Source organism: Protopterus annectens, chromosome 1.part1 (assembly GCF_019279795.1).
Source record: "Protopterus annectens isolate FY-2018-M chromosome 1.part1, PAN1.0, whole genome shotgun sequence".
NCBI lineage: Eukaryota > Metazoa > Chordata > Ceratodontiformes > Protopteridae > Protopterus > Protopterus annectens.
Genome location: NC_056726.1, coordinates 1,096,143,292 through 1,096,170,308, shown reverse-complemented (window position 1 = coordinate 1,096,170,308; position 27,017 = coordinate 1,096,143,292). Strand labels below are relative to the sequence as shown.

The 27,017-nt window shown below is 39.7% G+C and overlaps 1 protein-coding gene across 1 annotated transcript in view; it reads right to left on the bottom strand.

Annotated features, from left to right (window-relative positions):
• The window catches only part of LOC122808980 (acetylserotonin O-methyltransferase-like), a 94,077-nt gene that overhangs the window by 30,530 nt on the left and 36,530 nt on the right, over positions 1–27,017 (bottom strand). Inside the window, exon 3 of the mRNA XM_044080149.1 lies at positions 17,136–17,258. Coding sequence (XP_043936084.1) covers positions 17,136–17,258 — 123 coding nt within the window. The remainder of the gene's footprint in view (positions 1–17,135; positions 17,259–27,017) is intronic.

Here is a 27,017-nt window from a genome sequence, read left to right as displayed (position 1 = left end):
CTGAGTCAGCTCTTAATGGTGCCTCATTGATGAAGTAATTAGCCTTGGTGTCAAGCATTTTCTGAAGGATATGAAGTCTGAAACTCAAATTTATGTTATTATTTGCTGACTTAATTCTCTGTATTTGCCATTCTACAACAATCAGGGCAGTTGAGAGGTATGGCGTATAATTACCAAAAATAACAGTTAGTCTAGTCTAGCTATAAACCTGCAGCCTTTCCATCTCACTATATTACATTATCAGTTTGGTAACAAACCTGCAAGGATTTATTTATTCTTAACATAGGTTAATTTCAGGCAGAATATAACATTCATACTCAGTTATTTTAAGTGTTCATGCATTTCTAGCAGCATTACTAGACGGTTTCTACAACATGCATAAATAGTATGCATTAATAATCAGAAGAGATGTTGCAGAATTACATTACAGATCACATTACACAACCATTAACTTAAAAGTAAAGTGACAGAGCTATTTGTAACATGTTTATCAATTATCTAAAGAACAGTAATACATATTTAATATATTCAAGGAATAATAAGATTCATTTGTTACAGAATGAATTGCAAATTTTAAGAAAGCTAGCTGAAGATTTACAGAAACAAGTTAATACAGTATTTGGTGAATATGCTTCAAGATACTTATATTATATGTATAAATAGAGAGTTTATATATGGCTATCACCAAATTAGTATGGACCTTGTTCCATAGAATAAGTAACAATAGTTCACTAGTTCATAGCTATTTACTAGGCTAATAACTACCAGGGGCTTTAGAAGCATAACTGTGCAATCCAACCCTACTGTCTCTCTGTGAATCATGGGCATTTATTAAGAGGAGGTAAGTTAGTTAAGTAGTTTCTAGAGGTTACATGGGAGGTATGTTAGTTTGGGCATTACTGTCTGCCTTTATCAGAGACATGGGGGCCAGACCTGGGCTAAATTTCTGATTTCTCATCCACTTAAACAACCTTTTGAAAGGAGTCTGCTTCACATGGATAGGGAGCCTGTTTCAGAGCATGGGGATCTTCTGACACATATATCTGTCTCACTAACATGTCTTATTCATGTCATAAGCAAAATTTAAATTATCGGATCTAGTGGTTCTAATGCTGTTCATTTTGTGGATGTGGTAAAATCCACTAGAGCTGTATCCAAGGACGTCTTGTATGCCAGGCATAGATCACTTCTCAGTAATCTGAAGGATCTGTAGAGATAGGGATTTAATATGAGCTGTATAGGACAATGTGTTTATACACTGGATTCTCCTGGTAAGAAACATTTGTGGACTTTTCAGCTGTTGCATATACATTTGGTCAGGTACATGTAAAAGGGGGCATTATACTCAAATATGGGTCCAATAAGGGCCAAATAAAATGATACTATGACTTCCATAGACCTTGAAGCCATGCCCTCACTTATAAGTTATAGAAGTAGCATTTCCTTCAGATTTTGCATGCTTGTACCTGTTACGGTGGTGGATTTATCCTTTGACCTTCGCCTAAAAAAAGGCACTATAAAGGTGGCAAGAGCCTTAGCCAGTAACCTGAATCCCAGGGGTGACAGGTGCAGACTATCCCTGGCAAAGCATAAAGTGGTCTGTCGATCATGTTGTCCCAGGCAGACAGATACTGAATCTCCTTTGAATGACACCAGAAGCCAATTGTTGAAGCCAATCATTTTGTCCTTGTACTGTGGTATCATTCTGGGTGAAGGCAAGATGCTACTCAGGGTTAGGGTTATACCTGCCTGGGCCACATGATCTGAGAGCTCTTCCATGTCTCTTTTCATGTAGTCCAGGGTGGTAAGTCTCAGGTCATTCACTCCAACATGGACAATGACAGAGTCATATTTCTACTTGTGGAGTGACTTGAATGCATGCGTTATGTGGTGGATCCCGGCACCTGACAGGCAGCTGACTGTAACTTTCTCCTTTTTCAGCCTAGTGAGTGGGACATCAGTGTGCCTGACTATAGAGTCACCTATGACTAAAGTGTTGGGTATGTTATCTTGCCTTAGAGGCTGTTGTTGCGTGGCACATGGATGTTGTGAGCTCTGTGACACTTTGGTTGTGATTGGTGTTTGTTTGTGTTTCAGCTTCAGAGGTCCTTGTTGCTTGGGCAGGTTACTGTTAAGGGTCTCCACATATGTGGATTTAGTGTTGCTATATGTGGGTGTTGGTGGTGTGGGTTTAGAAGGGCAATGTGTTGCTTGAGGCGTAGTGCAGGTGTTAACCTTCTCCTCTTGACTGTCTAGCACAATCTTGGGTGGAGAGAGCTTTGCTTCCAATTTGGCTATGTAAGTGCATTTCTCACAGTTTGTAGTGTTGGGTGGTAGTAGGAGAGGGTTGTCTGTGTACATGAGGCAATTGATGCATTGCCCCAGCATGCCCAGATTCACCAGGTGGACAGGACAAATCACCAAAAGCTGACCCTTGGACATGCCTGGTTTGGTGCTTTTTTTTTTAAGTACAGGAGCTGTTTTCCCTTACCTTAGCAAGGTACTTTGCAATTATAGGCTGTTTAGTGCCTATGATTAATTTCTCCTTATTAATAAGGACAGTTGAGTGCTTGTATCAGTTTAAGGCTTCCTAGTGCTTTCCAGCAGGTATTAGAGCAAGTGCTAGTCACAGGGACACTTAAAGGTAAGATGAAAAAAATGTTTTATCCTAAACACTGCAATGTGAACTAGAGGAATTAGATGTGAAAATAGGTAACTTAAGTTTTACCTGTCTAAAAAGGTAAGTTTTAGTGGAGAGTCACTATTTTTAAAACAGCAAGATAGAGTGAAAGGGGTGGTCACTTTTGTATTCTGGTACTATGGAATACAGTAGGATGGCTAATAAATTTAAATAGTTGAAGGGGAGTGTTTTCACAAAATGATAACGTTGTGCTTACTCACACAAGCCAGTGAAAGCAGAGAGGAAATTAGATATATGGTCAAATTAACATAAGGGGGAGGAAACTAGAAATACAGTGGTGTTGTCTCTTTTCAAGTTTTAATATGCAGTTAAAAGCAGAATACAAGTAAAACACTAGGTAAAGAAAACAAATCACAGTATTTAAATAGAAAAAGGCAATAAAGTAATGCAAAGTAAAAAGCAAACTAACCTTTCCCTCACAGCAAAGTGTAGCAGAGTCTGGGTAAGCCTTTCTAGTAAAGCAGCCTTCAAACACTGGACCCCACCCAGTTTGGGTTTGTGAAGGGCCGATCTTGTCTCCTGAACCTGACTGACTTCTTTGAATCAGTCTCCAGAGTTGTGGACAAGGGTAAGGCAGTCCACACAGCCTATCTGGGCCTTGTCAAGGCCTCTGACACCATCTCCCACCATCTCTGGAATCATAGATAAACTTACTAAGCTGGGCATTAATCTCTACATTACTCGATGGGTTGCCAACTGGCTTACTTACAGAACCCACATTGTAAAAGTAGCTGACTCCAAATCCAGCTCCAGAAAAGTGACAAGTGGAGTACCTCAGGGTTCAGTCCTGGGACCGCTCTTGTTTGGCATCTACTTCTCTGAAGTACAGGCCAATACTAAGGGACTCTAGCTAATAAAGTTCATAGACAAATGCAAACTGGGAGCCATTACTGAATCCTCAAATTATGTGAATATTCTACAAAAGGGCCTTACAGAAACAGATGCTTGGTACCAGAGCCATAGGCTCAAGCTCAATGCCAAGAAATGTATAGTTATCCCCTTTGGGGAAAAACACATACCCATGAATTACCACATATGTGGCAGTACACTAAACACTGAAAGTGTGATAAGAGACTTAGGGACACAGGTGGACAGTGGTCTGACTTTTATAACCACATCACCACAACAGTCAGGAAATCCTTCTATATGGCACACCTCATCAGTAAGGGATTTTCATCCAGAAAAAAGGAGGTCATTGTCCCACTGTACTCATCCTTCATTAGATCCATTATAGACTACAACGCCCTATTTGGTATGTACCTTTCAAGACATCTGCAGCAACTGGAAAGGACGCAGAAATACCTCACTAAAAGAATCACAGGCCTAAAGCAAATGCCCTATGCTGACCGTCTAAAAAAACTCCAGCTATACTCTGTCGCATATCGTCTACTCAGAGGCAGTCTCTGCTTAACATAGAAGGCCATGTCAAACCCAGAGCTGTTGGACATGCTACACTTAAAGAAATCCCAATCCCTCAGAGCCAGATGATCCAGGGATCTAATCCTTGTTATCACAATAGACAAAACATGCTGGAGGGATAGGTTCCTGATCCAGAGACTCCCCAGACTCTGGAATAGACTACCCATGCATGTCAAGCAGAATGTCACTTTGGCCCTCTTCAAAAGGAACCTTGACGATTGGATGGGAGATAGGAAATTCACCCTGGGGGATCACATCAGTTGCCCTGCTAGACAGGAGTCCAAGGAAGTAAATATTGTGGGAAGAAATAGCAACGGAATTGTTATCGCTAGGCTTATATAGGCCTTAAGGCCGATAGCCTAGTACCAACCTATAAACCTGTATACATATATATATATATATATATATATATATATATATATATATATATACATATATATATATATATATATATATATATATATAAATATATTTATATACAAACAATAGCCTATAGAAGAATATGCAGAAACAATAGCGTATAGAAGTATATATAAACAAACAATAACTTGTGGAAGAATATGTACAAACAGTAGAATATAGAAGGACATGTACAAACAATAGCTCATAGAAGAATATGTACAAACCATAACGTCTAGGATATATATATGTACAAGATTTCAGATGCCAGAATTAACACTGGTAAGTTAAGGGATGAATATATATGCAGGATGTTTAAAATCAAGTTTTGTAATGTCGCTATACAGCAACTCACTAGTGACTCAGATTTACACCGTGAGTTGCTGGTTTTATGTAATAGATATGGATGTAATCTTTTAGAAGTTCTAATCAGGGACAATCACAGGAAAATGACTGTGCTGCATAATGACATTACAAAACTTGATTCTGGTATTCAAATGATTTACTGTTATTTAAACTTAAAGACTACAAAGCAGTATTTTTTAAAGTTGACCATTCTATTTTAGAAATCAACATCATCTTCTTTCGGCTGTTCCCATTAGCCACAGTGGATCATCTGTTTCCATTTCTTCCTGTCCTCTGCATCTTGCTCTGTCACACCAGCCACCTGCATATTCTCTCTCACCACATCCATAAACCTTATCTTAGGCCTTCCTCTTTTCCTGTTACCTGGCAGCTTCATTCTTAGCATCTTTTTCCCAATATACTCCGCATCCCTTCTCAGCACAAATCCAACCAACGTAATCTTGCCTCTCTGGCTTTGTCTCCAAACCTTCCAACCTGGGCTGACCCTCTAATATACTCATTCCTAACCCTGTCCACCCTCATTACACCCAGTGCAAATCTTAACATCTTCAACTCTGCTACATCCAGCTCTGATTCCTGCCTTTTTGTCAATGCCACTGTCTCCAACCCATATGACATAGCTGGTCTCACTACCCTCTTGTAGGCCTTCCCTTTCACTCTTACTGGTACACGTCTGTCACAAATCACTCCTGACACTCTTCTCCACCCAATCCATCCTGCCTGTACTCTCTTCTTCACCTCTCTTCCACACTCACCATTACTCTGAACTACTGATTCCAAGTATTTAAATTCATCCACCTTCGCCACCTCTACTCCTTGCATCCTCCCCATTCCTCTGTCCTCCCTCTCATTCACACATATATATTCTGTCTTAGTCATGCTGACTTTTATTCCTCTTCTCTCTAGAGCATATCTCCATCTCTCCAGCGTCTCCTCCACCTGTTCCCTACTCTCACTACAGATTCACAATGTCATCTGCAAACATCGTAGTCCACGGGAACGCCTGTCTGATCTCGTCTGTCAACCTGTCTTTCACCATTGCAAATAAGAAAGGGCTCAGAGCTGATCCTTGATGTAATCCCACCTCCACCTTAAACGCATCCATCACTCCCACTGCAGACCTCACCACTGTCACTCTGCCCTCGTACATATCCTGTACCACTCTTACATACTTCTCTGACACTGCCGACTTCCTCATACAATACCACAAGTCCTCTCTAGGCAGCCTGTCATATGCTTTCTCTAAGTCTAAAAAAACACAATACAATTCCTTCTGACCTTCTCTGTACTTCTCCATCAACACTGTTAGAGCAAACATTGCATTTGTAGTGCTCTTTCCCGGCAAGAAATCATGCTGCTGATCACTAATCATCACCTCCCTTCTTAACCTAGCTTACACTATTCTTTCCCATAACTTCATGCTGTGACTGATCAGTTTAATCCCTCTGTAGTTACTACAGATCTGCACATCACCCTTATTCTTAAAAATCTGTACCAAAACACTTTTTCTCCATTCCTCAGGCATCCTCTCACTTTCCAAGATTTCATTAAACAATCTGGTTAGGAACTCCACTGCCATTTCACCTAAACACTTCCATGCTTCCACAGGTATGTCATCTGGACCAACAGCCGTTCCATTCTTCATCCTCTTCATAGCTATCCTTACTTCCTCCTTGCTAATCCATTGCACTTCATGCTTCACTATCCCCACATCATCCAACCTTTTCTCCCTCTCATTCTCTTCATTCATCAACCCCTCAAAGTACTCTTTCCATCTGCTCAAAACACTCTCCTCAATTGTGAGTACGTTTCCCTCATTATCCTTTATCATCCTTACCTGCTGCACATCTTTCCTAGCTCAGTCCCTCTGTCTAGCGAATCGGTACAGGTCTTTTTCTCCCTTCTTAGTGTCCAACCTTTCATACAGCTCTTCATATGCCTTAGCCTCGCCACCTCTCTCTTTGCCATGCACCTCATCTCCTTATACTCCTGTCTATTTACTTCATCTCTCTGACAATCCCAATTCTTCTTTTCCAATCTCTCTCTCTGGATACTCTCTTGTACTTCCTCATTCCACCACCATGTCTCCTTGTTGTCCTTCCTCTGTCCAGATGTCATCCCAAGCACCTTTCTAGGAGTCTCCCTTACTAGCTCTGCTGTAGTTATCCAGCTATTTGGTAACTCTTCACTGCCACCCAGTGCCTGTCCTAACTCTTCCCTGAACTCCACCTCACAATTACCCTTTTTCAGTTTCCACCATTTGATCCTTGGTGCTGCCTTCACACTCCTCCTCCTCTTTTTGATCACCAATGTCAACCTACAAACCAACATCCTATGCTGCCTAACTACACTTTCCCTGGTCACCACTTTACAGTCTCCAATCTCATTCAAACTTGCCCTTCTACATAAGATATAATCCACCTGTGTGCATCTTCCTCCACTCTTGTATATCACCCTATGCTCCTCCCTCTTGTTAAAATATGTATTCACCACAGCCATGTCCATCCTTTTCGCAAAATCCACTACCACCTGACCTTCTGCATTCCTTTGCTTAGCACCATACCTACCCATCAGTTCCTCATCCCCTCTTTTCCCTTCACCAACATGCCCATTGAAATATGTTCCAATCACCACTGTCTCACCCTTGTGTACAGTCATCACTACTTCATCCAACTCACTCAAAAACTTTCTTTCTCATCCATCGCACACCCAACTTGTGGTGCATATGCACTAACAACATTCATCATTACACCATCAATTTTCAGCTTCAAAAGCATCACTCTATCCAACACTCTTTTCACCTCCAATACACTGTTAGCATACTGTTCCTTCAGGATAACTCCTATCCATTTCTCCTCCCATCCACACCATGATAAACAATTTGAACCCACCTCCGATTCACCTAGCCTTACTCCCTTTCCATCTTGTCTCTTGCGCACACAATATACCAACCTTCCTTCTGTCCATCATATCGGCTAGCTCTCTCCCTATACCAGTCATACTGCCAACATTCAATGTTCTGACCCTCACTACCACAGTCATAGCCTTTCCCCTCTCTTCCAGCCTTCGGCCATGCCTCCTTTCTCTTCTCCTCCTTTGACAAACAGTAGCCCAATTTCCACCAGCACCCTGTTGGCTAACAGTACTGGTGGCGGTCGTTGTTAACCCAGGCCTCGACTGATCCGGTATGTAAATATTTACTGCTGTCCGCATGAATGTTTTGGCAAAGTTTTACACTGGATGCCCTTCCTGAAGCAACCCTCCCCCATTTATCCGGACTTGGGACCGGCACAAAGAAATGCACTGGTTTGTGAATCCCCAGTGCTATTTTAGAAATGAAAAAAAAAAAAAATCAATAAGCTTTTAATGGCTAAAGCTGATTATGATAATGGTAGGGCAGATCCAAGCCCTCTAACTATTTGCCAAAGCAAAATAATGTTTTTATTTGTGCTCAAGAGAGCAGCAATACTATTAGTAACCCAGGTCCTATCAGCAACAATGCTATTAGTAACCCAGGTCCTGTCAGTAACAATACTATTAGTAACCCAGGTCCTGTCAGTAACAATACTATTAGGAACCCAAGCCCTCTCAGTAACAATACTATTAGTAACCCAGGTCCTATCAGTAACAATACTATTAGGAACTCAAGCCCTCTCAGTAACAATACTATTAGTAACCCAGGTCCTATCAGTGACACTACTAATAGTAACCCAGTTCTTATCAGCAACAATAGTATTAGTAACCCAAACCCTATCAGCAACAATACTAGTAACCCAGATCCTATCAGCAACAATACTATTAGTAACCCAGGTCCTATCAGCAACAATAGTATTAGTAACCCAAACTCTATCAGTAACAATAATATTAGTAGCACAAACCGTATCAGTAACAATACTATTAGTAACTCAAACCCTATCAGTAACAATACTATTAGTAACCCAAACAGTATCAGTAACAATACTATTACTAACCAAATCTCTATCAGTAACAATACTATTAGTAACCCAAGCCCTATCAGCAACAGTACTATTAGTAACCCAGGTCCTATCAGTAACAATACTATTAGTAGCCCGAACTCTATCAGTAGCAATAATATTAGTAACCCAGCTCCTATAAGTAACAATACTATTAGTAACCCAAACCCTATCAGTAACAATACTATTAGTAGCCTAAACCCACTATTAGTAACCCAGGTCTTATCAGTAACAATAGTATTAGTAACCCAAACCCTATCAGTAATAATACTATTAGTAACCCAGGTCCTAGCAGCAACAATACTATTAGTAACTCAGGTCCTATCAATAACAATACTATTAGCAACCCAAACCCTATCAGTAACAATACTATTGATAACCAAGCTCCTATCAGTTACAATACTATTAGTAACCCAGGTCCTATCAGTAACAATACTATTAGTAACCCAAATCCTATTAGCAACAATACTATTAGTAACCCAAACCCTATCAGTAACAATACTATGGGTCTAGAATAGCCAAGAGGTGTTTATAGGTTCATAGGTTCATAGGTTCATACTAGGCTATCTGCCCGAGGGCATTTACAAGCCTAGCCCATCGTTTTGTGGCTTACGCCACCCCTTTAGTATGGGGAACTATACCCATTATTTTGCTGTGCCTCTGTCGAGCAGTGACACTGAGGTAATCCCTGGGGTATATCTGCGATCTCCCATCCATTGGTCAAGATTTCTCTTGAACAAGGCCAGCGAGGTGCTCTGCCTCACATGTACCGGGATTTTGTTCCACAGCATAGGGAGTCTTTGGGTGATGAATCTATCCCTCCAGCACGTCCTATTAATAGCCGTGTCAAGGTTTAAGTCTCCCGCCCTTGTGGCTCTGATGGATCTAGATTTTTTGAGGTGAAGCATATTCATCAAATCTGGGTTTGACATGGCCTTGTATGTTAGGCAAAGGTCACCTCTGAGCAAGCGGTGGCGACTGAATAGAGCTGGAGTTCTTTCAGTCGGGCAGCATAGGACTGATTTTTGAGACCCTTTATCCTTTTGGTGAGGAACTTTTGTGGCCTCTCCAGCTGCTGCAAGTGTCGGGTCAGATACATTCCGAATGGGGCATTGTACTCAATCATTGGTCTGATGAGTGATGAGTAAAGGGAGACTATGACCTCCCTTGATCTAGATGAGAATCCCTTCATGATAAGGTGGGCAATGTAGAAGGTCTTCCTAACTACTTTAACTACATGGGTGTCGAATGACAGACTACTATCAACCTGGGTCCCCAGGTCCCTGATGACTTCTTCTGTGCTCAGTGGATTGCCACCTATTTGGTAGCTAGGGGTAACCTTGTTTTCGAAGGGTATGACTATGCATTTTTTGGCATTTAACTTTAGGCCGTGGCTCTGGCACCAGGTATCCGTTTCTGTGAGACCCTTCTGAAGGATATCTGTGTCAGATGTGTTTTCTACTATGGCCCAGTTTGCAGTCATCTGCAAACTTTGTCAGCCATAACCCTCCTGTGTTTGCTTGTACTTGGGAAAAGTAGATGCCAAACAAGAGTGGGCCCAGGACTGAGCCCTGTGGGACACCACTTGTGACAGGCTTTGAGTATGACATGGCGCCAGCAACTCTGACCCTGTGGGTTCTGTCACTCAGCCAGTTTGCAACCCATCTTGTGATGTATGGGTTGACATTTAAGCTGATGAGTTTTCAATGATACCAGTGGGGTATTGTATCGAAGGCCTTAGCCAGATCGATGTACGCTGTATGGACTACCTTCCCACATCAATGGCTTTGGTGACTGTTTCGAAAAAGTCAACCAAGTTTAAAAGGCATGATCTGCCTTTGACAAAGCCAAACTGGGTTGGATCCAAAGTCTGCAAATTCCCTATGTCTTTATTTATGAGGTCCATTATGATCCTCTCCATGGCTTTGCAGATAAGGCTTGTCAAGCTAATGGGCGGTAATTTCAGGGTCGGTGGAGGCACCGCCTTTGTGAAGTGGTACCACAGTTGCAGTGCGCCACTCCTGGAGTGCGTATCCAGAGGTAAGACTTTGATTAAACAGCTGTCCTAGCTGTGGGTTTAATTCCTCATTGAGTTCATGGAGCACACAGCGGGGACACCATCAGGTCCCATGGATGCTGTGTTTTTGCTTTGGAGAGCAGTTCTCACTTGGGCGCTGGAGATGTTTGGGGGGCTGCAATCGTTTGGTATAGATATCTCTCCTTTTGGGGGGGAGGGGGGGGAGAAGTTTGCACTGAACCTGTCAGCCAGTATGTTGGCAATGTCTGTAGGATCAGTAATCTTCACATCATTTTGAACTAGCTCTTTAATCGAACTACCCTTTGTCAACACATAAAGGGCGAATGCACTAAAGGGCAAATGCTCAAAACAGTGATTTCTTTCCCTGGGAAAGAAATCCCTTGGCCTTTCCTGGGTGTTTGCCCCTTTCCCCACTGTAGTGCAATCTCGGAGTTAGTATATTTAGTTAGAGGGTGTGGGGGCACATTCCCCTCACGTTGGGAGGTGTGGGGGTGAGGCCCCCCACATTGTAATGTTTGAAAGTGTGTGTGTTTGTGTGTTAGTGCTACTGATTTCTTTCTCAGGAAAAGAAATCGGTGTTCTGAGCATTCACGCTTTAGTGCATTTGCTGTTTATGTGTTGCCGAAGAGGCATTCGATTAAATGCCTCTTCGCTATTCTGATATAGACCCCAATACTATTAGTAACCCAAACCCTATCAGTAACAATACTATTAGTAACCCAAACCCTATCAGTAACAATACTATTAGCAACCCAAACCCTATCAGTAACAAAAATACTATTAGTATCCCAGGTCCTATCAGTGACAATACTATTAGTAATCCAAACTCTATCAGTAACAATACTATTAGTAATACATTACCTGTCAGTAACAATACTATTAGTAACCCAAACCCTATCAGTAGCAATACTATTAGTAACCCAAACCCTATCAGTAACAATACTATTAGTAACCCAGGTCCTATCAGTGACAATACTATTAGTAACACAAACCCTATCAGCAACAATACTATTAGTAACCCAAATCCTATCAGTAACAATACTATTAGTAACCCAGGTCCTATCAGTGACAATACTATTAGTAACCCAAACCCTATTAGTAACAATACTATTAGTAACACAAACCCTATCAGCAACAATACTATTAGTAATCCAAATCCTATCAGTAACAATACTATTAGTAACCCAGGTCATATCAGTGACAATACTATTAGTAACCCAAACCCTATCAGTAACAATACTATTAGTAACACAAACCCTGTCAGTAACAATACTATTAGTAACCCAGGTCCAATCAGTAACAATATTATTAGTAACCCAATCCCTATCAGTAACAATACTATTAGTAACCCAATCCCTATCAGCAACAATACTATTAGTAACCCAGGTCCTATCAGTGACAATACATGGGTGGAAATGGAATTTGACCCTTTAGAGTTTCCATCCCTGAGGAGGTCCAAGGGACTAAGGGACCAGTGGGAATGAAATGGGGGGCGGCAAATGGGGAGGAATACACAGTGCCAGCCCTTCTCCCGACAGGGAGGGAGGGGGAGGGGAGAGGCTATTCCCAGATGGATTTCCAGTAGAAGCCTGTAATATAGTCAGCAGTAAATGTGGCAATTTTAAAATTTATAATTATAGTGCAACTGATGTTGACAATTCCTGGGTGGATTGGAATGAGATTTAACCTTTGTCTCAATGAGAAGAGCAAGAACTGATGAAGCCCTTATTAACATAAAGTTTTATTCTAGAAAACTTAATTTTGGCTTTTGTTTTAAAAATAATTGTGACAATAGTGATGGTATAGTTAGTACAATCAAGAGTCCTAGCACCTTAAACCCCCCACACCCTACAGTTCTTATGTTTGAGAAGATGTGTGAACTCTGAACTCGAAATTAGGAAGCTTTTGAGCAGGTCACAAACTAGCTTCAGGAGTTCCAATATGAATCCTACAGAAAGAGCTTTTTTAAAGGCGATTCAATATAATAAAGCATTAAGGAGATATTAAACCAGACAAGGGTGGGAGTCTAGTAGTCATGGGCACTAATGGATATATTAATTATATGTTTAGTTTACTGTACTCAGATACTTATGAGGAGATCTGAAGTAATCAGATTAACATTGCTTACCAAAGAATTGACCTTTTATTGGATGATATGTTGTACAATAATCAGATGAATCTCCCAGAGTACATTTGTTATGTCCCAAATCCCAAGATACCCACTATTTTTGGAATCACCAAAATTCACAAGACTATTTCAGACCCACCTACATGACCAATTGTTGATGCAAAAGCATCAAAAAATTGTATTCCAGCTAAATCCATTGACCATGAAACCAATGCTTCATACCTCTCAACTGTCCAAATTTGCATAGAATGTCCAGATTTTTGCCTCGTATTTTTGGACTGTTCCTCATAAAATCTGTAGTTTTCTGGCAAATCACTGGGATGATCTGAGGACTGAAGTTACCAAATACTGATATACACTTGAGTTTCAGACTTCAAATCCTTCAGAAAAAATGTATGTTAACATAAACCCTGTTATTCTTCCAATTTCTAAGTTTATAACAGTAATATTAAAAATCTGTTCCTATTTTGGGGCCTTTGTCCTATCACTTTGTCACGCTCTTTCCAGATTTCTTGCATTAAAATGTTGAGTGGTATGTAAAGGTGTCTTGTCAGACAACAAATGTTTAAAAACTCATGGGATTTTCTTTCAAAAGTTTCCAATGATCTTTATTGCGATGAATTGGTGTTTGTCACTATTGATATAAAAGATCTTTTTTCAGTTATCCTACATGCTGTTCGGACAGAGTGATTTTATAAATATATCAGTGTTTTAACACCACACTTGATTACAATAAAATAGTCACACTTAGAACACTAATGTAAACTGTGCTATATAATAACTTTATTTGCTTTGAGAATCAACTGTTCAGACAAACGAAGGGTGTAGCGATGGGAACTGCTTGCGCCCCTATTTTTGACAATGTAGTGTTAGCACACTGGGAGGCAAAATTTGTAATCGATTCTGAGTTCAGCAATTGTTGGCCACTATACTGAACAGACTGGACTAATTTTTTTGATTACCTGCATACTACCACAGATTTTTTGAAATTCATCATGTTCATACAGGGGGACAAAGTGAATTAACTTGATGTTACTTTATGGAAAAATGGTATTTCAGGAGGTTTTGATTTCACTATTTATTGTAACCCTACCTATTCCAACTCGCTATTACACTTTGAGTGTTGGCACCCCATCCATCAAAAGAAGGTCTTGGTTAAAGGACACTGTGTTAGGTTGGCCAGGATGGTGTCCAATGAAAGGTTATTTCAGGATGAATGTTGTAAACTGAGGATGATGCTAGCCAGGAGAGGTTACCCAGACCCATTTTTATCTAATATATTTAGTGAAGTATCACACAAAAGAGCAACCGGTCATTTTACACCTTTATTGGGGTATGACAAGGAGTTGAACATGTCCATGATGGCATCTAATTGTAATAGTCCTAATTCTAGATTTCAAAAAGCACTCATGGATTCAGTCCATTATTTTCAAAAACTGGACCATTTTTGGGATAGACCAGTATTTCCTGAATACTGTCGGTACAGTCCTCACTACACTATTGTATCCAAAAAGACACCTGTTTCAAAATGCTAATTGAAAAGTGCAGCACTTCTAGCAATAGTGGAAAAATGAGTAAGTCCAGACAATGTTCCAATGCCAATATATGTTGGAAGGTACAGTCTTTTCATTGGCTGGCTATGGTGAAATATGATTAAACTATAAATATTATCATGGAAGTAAAGGAGTCATTTATTTAGCCCAATGCTAGGTATGCAGTGAGTTTTATATAGGGCCTCCGCTGAAAATGGACCTACGTCCAGTCGGACACTCCCAGCCAACAAATGTACATAAATAAATAAATAAATAAATAAATAAATAAATAAATAAAACTGAAAAGACTCTGAGAACTAGGGTGTACCTACACCTATATGCTATTAAAACAAGCAATGAGGATGATGTTTTATTCAAGCATATCAAGGAAAACAGGACTCATTCGTTTAAGTTTGTCATTTCAGATCATGTTGACTTGGAACAATGGGAGGGGCATCTGATTAGTTTATGGAGTCAAAGGAATTCGGATGGCAATTAAAAACCAATGCTATGGCCAGTCCTGGTTTGAATGAATCAGTTTCCATTAGCAGCCTACTGAAATTAAAAGCTGCTTACATTTTGTAATGTATTTACGTTCACCACTTACTACCCCCTTTTCAGATGTATATTCATTGACTTAATAATTCAAGTGATAAGGTTGCCTTTATTATATACATTTTTATAAACATTTTAATATACACTTTTTTATATATTTGTCTGTTTATTTTTATATATATTTATACTGGCATCTACTTTTGTACCTATATTTAAACTTTTGTGATTCAAATTGATATTTATATTCATAGCTATATGTTTTACATCCAACATAAATCATCCTGTACTGTGCATTATTTTATTTTTCAGTGTTTAACTGCACTTGTTGCTAAGGCTTTACTACCTAGTTATGTTACAACCAATTTAGGTCAGTATTGTGGTTTTATAAGTCTGGAGGTATTGTGACATTTTTAAGTAATCAATTATTTAATTAAAGAGAGGGAGGGGTCTTGGCATGTGTATGTAAACTGTGCTTTCTCAGCATTTCTTGTATTCTGATGAAGTCCATAGTACCCTGGATGAACGTGTTTAATATCTTATTCATTTTTTTTGGATTATTAGCTTATTTGGTCACATTTCTTTCCAGTTTTGTGATTTCTTGAAATTCTGAAGTAATTAGACTGGATAATTTGTATGTCACCTTGAGGTGAAGTAATACTTTATAGATTATTGGATTGGTATGCTGACAATAAGATAAAGAAACAGTTGAGATATTTCTCACATTTTCTAAATGGGCTAAGATTGTTTGCAGGATAAGTAATGAGTAGGACTTTGTATTTATTTTTCTTTTAGAAGAACCAAAACTGCATGACTTAAACATTTGCATTATTGATGGAGAGTTTATTTTGTAGCAACCAGTTGCAGATAAGGCAAAAGTCATTCTGGAAGTTTGTGGTCAACTGTTGAAGATATTTATAAGATGTAGTTAACTCAATGTCATCAGCATACAGAGGGATGTCAAAATTTGGCAGAACAAAGGAGTTTAATAATATACTGAGAAAAGAAGGAGGCCTAACACAAATCTGTGTAATACCCCAATATTTGTAATTAACTATTAATCTAATTACTAACACTATTGTCCCTTTGTTATGTCTACACAATTGTGTGTAGATTCTGTGGTGACAATATTTATTTTTATGTTTATTTGCTCATCCATTTATGGATTTATATTTGGAATGCTGCTTACTAGCATGTCATTTAACAGTCAGTTGACCAAATGCAAACTGACTTCACAAAAAAAGACCAGTTCCTGTATGAGTACATTACCGTTTTCAGTCTAAATAAATTATAAGAAAAGCCATCTCTCCAAAAAGGGAAGTATTCAGAGACTACATGAAAAGTTATTGTATATCCTGATGGGGTTGTATGTCATGCATCCACTGCACCTTTATATGTAAAGAAACATTTAATTGAGAAGTACGTGATCATGACTTCCCCATTATACGATTAACCAATAATCTCTAAGACTTGGCTAATGTTTTGAAAGAAAAGTGGGTACAAACATGCTAGGACACCAGACAGTATTAATACAGAACTGCCTAAACTTTTGCAGATTTAGCTCTGCTGACCAAAAGAGAGTTCTTGAAGTAAGGGGAGGATAGCTATGTTTCCCCTTCTTCAAACTTGTAACCCCTTATACCTGGTTAACAAAATACATACATGCTTAATGCATTAAAGAAATAAACAAAAAAGAAAACCAAAAAACAAACTTAAGTATCAGCCCTACAATGCGTGAAAGTGTGCTTTTATAATATAATATGTAAATTAACATGTAGTGTGCCAATGTTTTATATTTTCTGTAAAACATATCTGAATCCGAAATAAATCTCTACTGAATAAAATGTAAACATATATCAGCATATTGAAGGAACATAAGTTTTGTTTTAATGTTGTTTACATGCATTACCTATTGGGGACCTTTATTGTGAGGTTGTCATATATGATTTCTAATCCATGCATTACACTTACCTAGTTGTGTGTTTTTGCACACAGTTGCTGAACATTAAGTTATAGTCATTCTTACCAGGTTTACATGCTGCATAAACCTTTCTTAGAAGCTCAATGCATTTCTCCTCTGGCAGTACATGAATAACACGTGCAATGATGTACAGATCTGCTGTTGGAATGGGATCCTTAAATAAATCTCCTGCAATTACATACAAAGTTTTACTAATGCCTTGATATAATGCAACAATTTAAATTACGCAACACTGGAATTTATAGTTTTAGAATGATCTCCTACAAGTTTAAAATGCATTGTGAATGTCATAGACTGTATGTTTGCATTATCTGTTAACATTTTAGGCTGCCTCTCAGATTGTCAGACATTTACTACATACAGACATGATATTGTAGTTTCAGCTGACTTTCTTACATTATTGTTTCTTCATTTTTTTGTTATTTCCATTGCTTTTATATACCATGTATAACATAAATGTATGCAAAATACACACCGTACTGTGATATTGTTTATGGATTCCATAAATATGAACAGTAACAGTGGTTACATAACTTAACTTAGTTAAAAACCTGTGTTTGCACGGGTTTGCATGAGTTTGCGCATCATACAGTGCTGCTTAGCTAGGGTTAAACTATTCCCAGCGCCATAAAGTCTGCTCTTCAGTTTTTCTCTTAGAACTAGCCAGATTCTTAATTTCTGCTTTTTCATGCTCAGCACTGGTTCAGAACTGTTGTAAGAACTAAATAAACTACAATTTACTGAAGCACTCAACCTCTTTCATTACTTAGTGGTTAACAGTTTCAGTACTTATCTTCCCTAAGTTAATGCAAGGAAACAGCTCTAGTACTTACTTCCCTGACTTGTCTAGAGGAAATAAGTGATCACCCAGGCATGTCCGAAGGACAGCTCCCGGTGTTGTCTCCTGACTACCTGATGAATCTGAGCATCTTGGGGCAATGTAGCAATTGCCTCATGTACACAGACCACCTTCTCTTCCCACCGCCCAACACTACAACCCGTGAGAGATGCATTTATCTAGCCAAACTGGAGGCAAAGCTCTCTCACCCCAAGACTGAACTTATCAGTCAGGAGGAGAAGGTAAACACTTGCTTCACACCACACTCATCACATAGCCCCATTATACCTACACCAGCAAAACCCATGCAAAGATACACAAAAACATTCTCAGAGGCTGTCAATAAGAATCTGCCCAAGCAACAGAGGCCTCTGCAGCAGAAATGTAAGCAACCTCAACCCCTCATCACAACCCAAAAGACACTTAACACACAGACCCAGTGTGCCACTCATCCACAGCCCCATAACCTACCTAACACATTAGTCACAGTGATTCTATAGTCAGGCACACAGTTGTTCCACTCACCAAAATAGACAAGGAGAAGATTACTGCTAGCTACCTGTCGGGAGCCAGGATCCGCCTCATAACTCATGCACTCAGGTCACTCCACAACAGGTACAAATATGATTCAGTCATTGCCCATGCTGGCATGAATGACCATGATAAGAGATGTGGAGTAGCTCTCTGATCTTGTAATCCAAGTAGGTATTACCCTAGCCCTGAGTAGCATCCTACCTTCACTAGAATGATACCATAGTACATGGACAAAATGACTGACTTTAGCAACTGGCTAAGCTTCTGGTGTCATTCTAAGGGGATCCAGTATCAGTCTGCCTGGGATGACATGGTCGACAGGCCACAATGCTTTGCCAGAGAAGGTCTGCATCTGTCGACCCTGGGATTCTGGATACTGGCCAAGGCTCTTGCCGCCCCTATAGTGCCTTTTTTAGGCAAGTTTAAAAGGACAAACCCACCACTGTAACAGATACAGGCAAGCAAAAACTGAGTGTAATGCTACTCAATGCTAGAAGTCTAAACCACAAATTGCACACACTCAAGGCACTCCTTAAAATGAAGAACATCAATATCTGTACAATAACTAAAACCTGGTTCAAGGTTCCAGAGAGCACCCCTGCACTACCAGGATATAACTCATACCATTCCTTTCAGCCATCTAACCAGGACCGGAATACCAATTCTTTAAGGATAATCACACCTCCAGGCTAGTTGCCCAACATAATGCATCCGAAATTATCCAAGTTCAACTAACTCTAGGCAAAACTGCAATCCATATTGTAGCGTGCTACAGATCCCCCACCATGCCCCAGGATTCCCACTCCTCTTTTCTTGATATACTAGAAAATATTAGGGTTCAACCAAAAACCCCAGTAATGAGCGATTTCAATTACCCCACCATTAACTGGGAAAACTACTCATGTACCAACTCCTTCACTCAACACTTTCTAAAATTGATAAACTCCAATGTCCTGGATCAACTCATCCACAACACCACTAGGGGCAATAATATCCTGGACCTGGTCATTACTAACATGAGTGACTGATGCTCCACACCTGAAGTCAACTCTTCGCTGGTCAGATCTGATCATATGCTAATCACCATGGATATCCACATCCCACATCCAACACACATTAAGGAAACCATTGTAAAAAATGTTTCCAAAGCCAACTTCATGCTTCTTAAGACAGAAGTGAAAAACTTCACATCACCCATGCAGAAGGGCAATACAGTTACGACTGCTGAATCATATACAAATGTACTCTATAAGCACTTACACAAGTGCATGGATCATGCTATCCCTAACAGAACCAAGACACTGTCCTCCAAAAAAGGAAGCCAATCTGGTGGTCCCCTACTATAAACAAACTCTACAAAAGAAGGAAGAAACTGTTGCAAAACAGCATAAAATCCCAGGAGTGGAGGAGCTCCCTGGTCAGTCTCAGTAACAAGCTGAGATCCCTCATAAAATCCTCCAAAGTCAGCTATGAAAACAAATTGCCACTGACTCTAAGGACAACCACAAAGCATTGTATAGCTATGTCAAGAATCTTAATTGCAACACCCAGATCTGCTCTGTGTTACAGCACAATGGCATGAAAATTACAGAACTGATATTGCCAACATCCTGGCTGATAGGTTCAGTGCAAACTTTACCCCCCTCGCCCCCTAACGGGACCATATCCATATTGGAAGAATGCAGTGCCCCTGCAATCACAACTGAGCAGGTAAAAACTGGACTCTTCAAAGCCAAGAACATAGCATCCATGGGACTGGACAACATCCCAGGATGTGTACTCCACAAACTTCAGAATGAACTGGCCTCTCACCTAAGCACCATGTTCAATCATAGCCTCACGACAGGCTTTGTACCCACTGACTGGTGCACAGCAACAGTAATACCACTCCACAAAGGGGGTGATACCACGGACCCCAGGAATTACCTCCCTATTAGCCTGAGTCCTGTTTGCAAAGCCATGAAACGTATCATCATGAAACTCATTAACAAAGACATTGGTAACCTCCAAACTCTGGACCCCACCCAGTTCAGGTTTGTGAAGGGAAGATCATATCTCCTGAACCTGACTGACTTCTTTGAATCAGTCTCCAAAGCTGTAGATGAGGGTAATTCAGTTCGCACAGCCTATCGTGACCTCGCCAAGGCTTTTGACACCATCCCCCATTCTGGAATCATAGATAAACTCACTAAACTGGGTATAAATCCATACATCACAAGATGGGTTGCCAACTGCCTCACTGACAGAATCCACACTTTAACAGTTGCACACTCCAAATCTTACTTCAAACCTGTGGCAAGTGGAGTACCACAGGTTTCAGTCTTGGGTCCTCTCCTCTTTGGGATCTACTTCTCTGAAGTACAGGCTAACATGAAGGGCCTCTGGCTGACGAAGTTTGCAGATGACTGCAAATTAGGTGCCATAGTTGAGTCCCCAAATAATGTGGACATCCTACAGAAGGGCCTCACTGAGACTGATACCTGGTGTCAGAGTCATGGCCTCAAGTTCAGTGCTAAAAGGTGCATTGCCATCCCCTTTGGTAAAAACTCCATACCTATGAACTACCACATAGGCGGCAGTCCAATTAATGCCCACGGTGTGATAAGAAGCCTTGAGACTCAGGTGGACAGTAGTCTCTTCTTTGATAATCACATCACCACAATAGTCAGGAAATCCTTCTACATGGCACACCTCATCACGAAAGGGTTCTCATCCAGGAAAAAAGAGATCATTATTCCCCTCAACTCGGCTGTCATTTAGACCCATTATTGAGTATGACGTCCCTTTTGGAATGTACCTCACAAAACATCTGCAACATCTGTAGAGGCCACAAAAATACCTCACCAAGAGGATTACGGGACTCAAACAGATGCTTTATGCTGACAGTCTCAAAAGACTTCAGCTTTACTCCGTCACATATCGCCTACTCCGAGGTGATCTCTGCCTGACATACAGACCCAGAACTGTTGGACACGCTACACCTAAAGAAATCCCAATCTCTCTGAGCTACATACTCTAGAGACCTAAACCTTGTCACCACAGTAAACAGAATATGCTGGAGAGATAGTTTCCTGTCCCAGAGACTTCCCATACTCTGGAATGAGCTACCTATCTATGTCAAGCAGAGTTCTTCACTAGCACTCTTCAAGAAAAATCTTGATGAGTGGATGGGAAATAGGAAATTCACCCCGGGGATAACTTTTGTAGCCTTGCTCGGCAGGAGGTGAAAGTCAGGGAACCTTATTGGCTAGGCTTACATAGGCCCTTGGGCCGATAGCCTAGTACCTACCTATGAACCTAAGCCTTGATTATAACACTTATGCTTCTTCATTACAGTAAATGAAAAAAATTTTTTGCTACTTAAAATGTAACTTACATCGTAATTACTTCAGTCTTCTTACCACCCAAATTTGAGTACAGTTTATACTATTTTATTTATTTTATTTTAGTTTCCTTTGGTAAGCAGAAAAGTCCAACTAAGTCAATGGCCCACTTTCAGCAGAGGCCTGGGGAGAAATGATACACAACTAATTCAAAGACATTTAAACAACAGCTAATAAGTAACTATATACAAATGAAGAAAAGCCCTACAATAAATTAAATGTTTTATAGGGAGTTGGTGAGAAAGGCTCCATAAAACACACAAAAAACATTTTACAATAGTTTATATGTAATTACAAATGAGTTCCTATTAACTGATCGAAACTGCATTCTTTGGAATGCGCCTTGATCAAACTTAAAAGAACGAAAAGGCAAAATAGCAAAGCGGCTTTTAAGCGAATTCTTTCCCTGGGAAAGAATTTGCTTGGCTGTTTCTGTTACTTTGCCGTTTTCGGCACTGTAGTGTGATCTCTGAGTTGATATATTTAAGTAGGGGGGTGTGGGGGTGAATTCCCCAACTTTATGTATTGTTTTAAAGTTATTTTTTTGTTTTGTTTTGTTTTGGAACAGTGATTTTTTTCCCTGTTAAAAAAATCACTGTTCCAAGTGTTTGGGATTGTAAGATTTCACTTACATTTTTTTTATTTATTTATTTTTTATTTTTATTTATTTTACATTTGTTGACCGGAATAGTCCGACTGGATACATGTCCATTTTCAGCGGAGGCCCGGGGAGAAAAGCTCCACAGTGACAGAGGATAATGCATTGAGAATACAAAGAACGAAAGAACAAACAAAACAAATTAATTTCCTATACTAGAAAATGCTACAAAGGAGATGTAGTAAAGTATAATTAGTTGATCATAAACAATATCAGGGATACAAAAATATTAACACTGATTCCAGCATACCAATTCTCCTTCTAGGCTAATCATTTCAGTTAAGAGGAGAGAGAAAGAAGTAAGAGCGAGGGTATGCATCTAGGGAAATATCTATACTTGTCTGAGAGAGGATTAGTCAGGACTTGAGCATTGACAGAGCCAATGTAACTTTAGATGTTGATTTAACCTTTTTTTGAAAACGTATAGGGAGGAAGTGCAGGAAAGGCTGGGAGGAAGGGAATTCCATATTTTACCAATGGCATTGGTAAAAAGTGAGTCACCGCCTACATTGTTTGCTTTGACTGTTTGAACTAGTAGCTTATTGGAGGAACACAAACTACTGAGATTATTGTAGGGTCTGATTAAATTATTCAGCGCTGGAGTTTTGTCAGGTTGGTTCAGGATTTTAAATGCTTCAATAAGTTGGGTCTGCTGTAGAAGGTTAGTGAATTCTATCCAGCCTAGGTTTCTTAGGTTAATACAGTGGTGTGTTCTGTAAGGCATTCCTGTTGCAAATCTAGCAATCTGATTATAGCAGCGTGTTAGTTTGTTTATTTCCGCTGTTTTGAGATTAGTGAGTATAGGGGAGGCATACAGGAGGGTAGAGAGAAGATGTGAGCGGGCCATGGTCACTTTAGCTATTGGAGTTAGAAAAGACTTGATCCAGTATAGAGACCCGAGTTTTGTATTAACGGTTTTAATGGTCTGATTGATATGGATATCAAATCTAAGTTTGTTATCTATGGGAACTCCTAATAGTTTGGTATAGGAGTCTGGAGAGATGACTGTCCTATTTTTGGATTGGATAGAAAAGGATAGGGGTGTCGTCTTTTCAGTGGGGTGGAAAAGTAGTAATTTGGTTTTGTTTGGATTCAGGATCAAGTTACGTCCTAATAGCCAATTCTCTACTGACATGAAACATGATTGAGTTTTGGATAATAGGTTGTCAGGAGTAGTATCAGCACAGACTAATGTCAAGTCGTCTGCATATTGAATGCAGGTGGCTTCAGGGATGGCTTTATACAGGTCATTTATGAAGATAGTAAACAGAAGAACCCCCAGTATAGATCCTTGGGGTACTCCTATGGTATTAGGTAAGGGGTTGGAATGTTTAGATTGCCAGAGTACGGCTTGTTTCCTATCAGAGAGATAGCCAAGAAACCAATCTAGAGCTTGTTTGTCTAGTTGGAGATTTTCTAGTGTATGATGAAGTAGCTGGTGGTTCACCATATCGAAGGCCTTTGATAGGTCAAGAAATAGTGCTGAAGATATTTTTTTGTCATTTCGGTTGTGATTGATAAGTGTCAGTAAAAGAGAGAAGAGCAGTGGTTGTACTATGGTGGGGTCTAAAACCATGTTGTGTGTTGGTTAGTAAATTGTTCATGGTAAGATAGTAAAGAAGTTGTTTGTGTATACACTTCTCCATGATTTTGGCCAATGGTGACAGTATTGCTATGGGCCTATAATTTGATAGTTCAGTTGATAAGCCACCTTTGTGGAGAGGTATGACATGGGATATTTTCCATATTGATGGGATTGTGGATTCTGCTATGGTTCTATTGATTAGTATCGAGATAGGGTACGCGATGGCATCTGCTGCTATCTGTAAGTATTCAGCTGGGAGAAGGTCTGCAGAGAGAGTAGTTGGCTTTAGTTTCTTCAGTAAGGAACATATATAGGCAGTAGGGACAGGTTGGAATTTAAAGGTGGATTGTGACTTTTGTAAGTTTTCCGTTTTAATGGAGTTGGTGGATGGTAGTTGATTAGCTAGGGATTGTATAGTATCAGTAAAGAAATTGTTAAAGGAATTTGCTACGTCTTCAGGGGTTTTGTCACTTAGTGTTTTTGGGGTAGGGGTAGAGGATTTACCTGGGTGGAGAAGATTATTTAATCCAGTCCAGAATTTTTGAGGGTTGTTTTGGTGTTTATTTTGGAGTTGGCAATAGTAATTTTTCTTATCAGATAATGTTGCTTTTTTGGTCTCATTTCTTAGTTGTTGGAATTTTATGCGGTCCAAGGTTGATTTGGTTGAACGCCAGGTGTTCCAGGTTTTGTTTCTACTTTTGATTAGTGATATGGTGTTTTTTGTTAACCAGGGTGCAATATTTGTTTTTACTCCGATTTATCTTATTGGGGCGTGAGACTCAAGTATGGCTAGGAATGTGCTATTAAAAAGAAGTACTGCCTCCTCTAGGGGGAGATGCTTAAGGGATGCCCAGTTAAAGGATTTAAGTTTCATCAGGAATTTAGTGAGGTCTAAATGCTTCCTATTTCTGACTGGCCTATACATAGGCAGAGTGGAGTTTATTACCTTCTTTTTCATAATATAGGTGATGAGATGGTCGCTAAGGTTGTTCGGAAGGGTCCCGGCCGTATATGTTTGGGGATGACTGTTGATGAGTATCCAGTCTAGGATGCTCTCTTTTTGATTATTATTACCTACTCTGGTGGGGGAAGATAATAACTGACAGAATCCCTGTAAATTAATGTGGGTAGGGTTGACTTCTGAGGAGCATTGAGTCCAGTCTATATTAACATCTCCTAGGATAATGGTTTCTTGAGGATAGTTATTTGATAGCCAGCTAAGGATAAGCTCAAGGGTGTCAGAGTTATTCCCGGGGGGAATATAGGTCACAATTAGATTAATACTTTTGTCTTTGTTTATTTGTAGTTTTAGTGCAAGTATTTCAGCATTAGAGATCTGGGGTGGTTGAGGCGAGTTAATAGTGACATTCAGTGTGCTCTTATAGAGCACCGCAATGCCGCCTCCTTTTTTTGTCAGACGATCAGCTCTAAATATATTATAGCTTGGTGGCATTATCTCATTATCTTTGGTCCCTTGTTTTAGCCAGGTTTCAGTTAGACATATTATATCTGGGAGGTACATTGCTATTAGGGCGTGCAAGTTATGAATCTTATTATTTAGACTTCTTATGTTTAAGTGGTATATTTGAAGGGAGTTTGGTAGGGTAAGCGGTGGGCTGTTTGCAATTGGAGTGGATGTGGGGCCTGGGTTGGGATGGATATCCCCATCTATGGTTATATTTTTTCTTAGATAGTCTAATAGTCTCATAAGCTTAAGTAATAGTTTAAGTTCATGTTTGGATTTGGGGTGCTTTGGGTTGAGTTTAAGGGGGTTGTGGTGATTGGGATGGTATATTTTACTGGACAGATGGATGGTGTTAGGTTTAGAATAGCTTAGGGGTGGGAAGGTACTAGTTTGGCCTCTGGGGTAGAAAAAACCTGAGAGTGCCTGGTCTTCATATCTAGTTATTAGATATAGTTTGATAATAAGTAGTAGAGTACAGGATACAATTTTTGGCATTGGCTTAATTGTGATGAGTGTTGTAGGCTTCATTTTCTTTGGGCAATGATGCTTTAAATTGAGAAGATATATGGGGGTAAGATAGAAGAAATTGGTAGAGAAGTGGGTGGGGATTTAAAGTCAGTTTGGTTGGCTAAAGAAGAGAAGTGGGGGTGTGGTTTGTTAGGTATAAATTTAGCTCTACGGGGGCGGGTGGGATATGGGGGCAGGGAGAGGCATGGAGCGAGCCCGAGCGTAGCGAGGGCGAGCGGTGCGGGGTTTATCCAGCTCCCAACTATTTAGTGGCCAGGAAAAAAGGCAAACAACAAGATGGTATTTTTTCCAATTTTTTAACACCAGCCTCTTACAATTTTCAGCTTAGAATTTGCAGGGACTTTAGGGATTTACATAGGGTCGATAAATCAGCATTCGCTTTTTTAAGCATTCGCTGATTTAATATAGACCCATTACAAACAAAGGGAGAAAAGCTGCACAAAAGATAAAACTCTTTACAATAGATTGGGGTGCATCTTATACATAAGTTCCCCCACATCAGATTGAAATACATTTACATAATATTGCTAGGAGAAATTATGATCAAGATTACAGCATGTACTGCAGGTAGCAAGACATTCCTCAGAAGTGGAAAGCCTGTGTTAAGTAAAATAATATGTAGTTATTCAAAATATTGAATATAATTCTAATCATAAATGGAGGTGAGAAATAATAGTGTATTCTGATGCCAAAATAACCAGAGTAAGAGAATGAGATGGGGGTGTAATGAGCAGAAGGGAAAATTAAGGACACGCAGAGAGTAATAAAGATGAGACTGTTATAAAGACATAAGAGCAGAGAATAAAAAGTAGAAAGTGTTGGCAGAATAGCATGCATTAGTAGCATTGTATCATTAAAGTAAGATTTTTTATGCTGTTAGGACATTACTACCTGCTAAGATATGGAAGTTTTAGTGACTAAGAGTTTGAAAGGCAA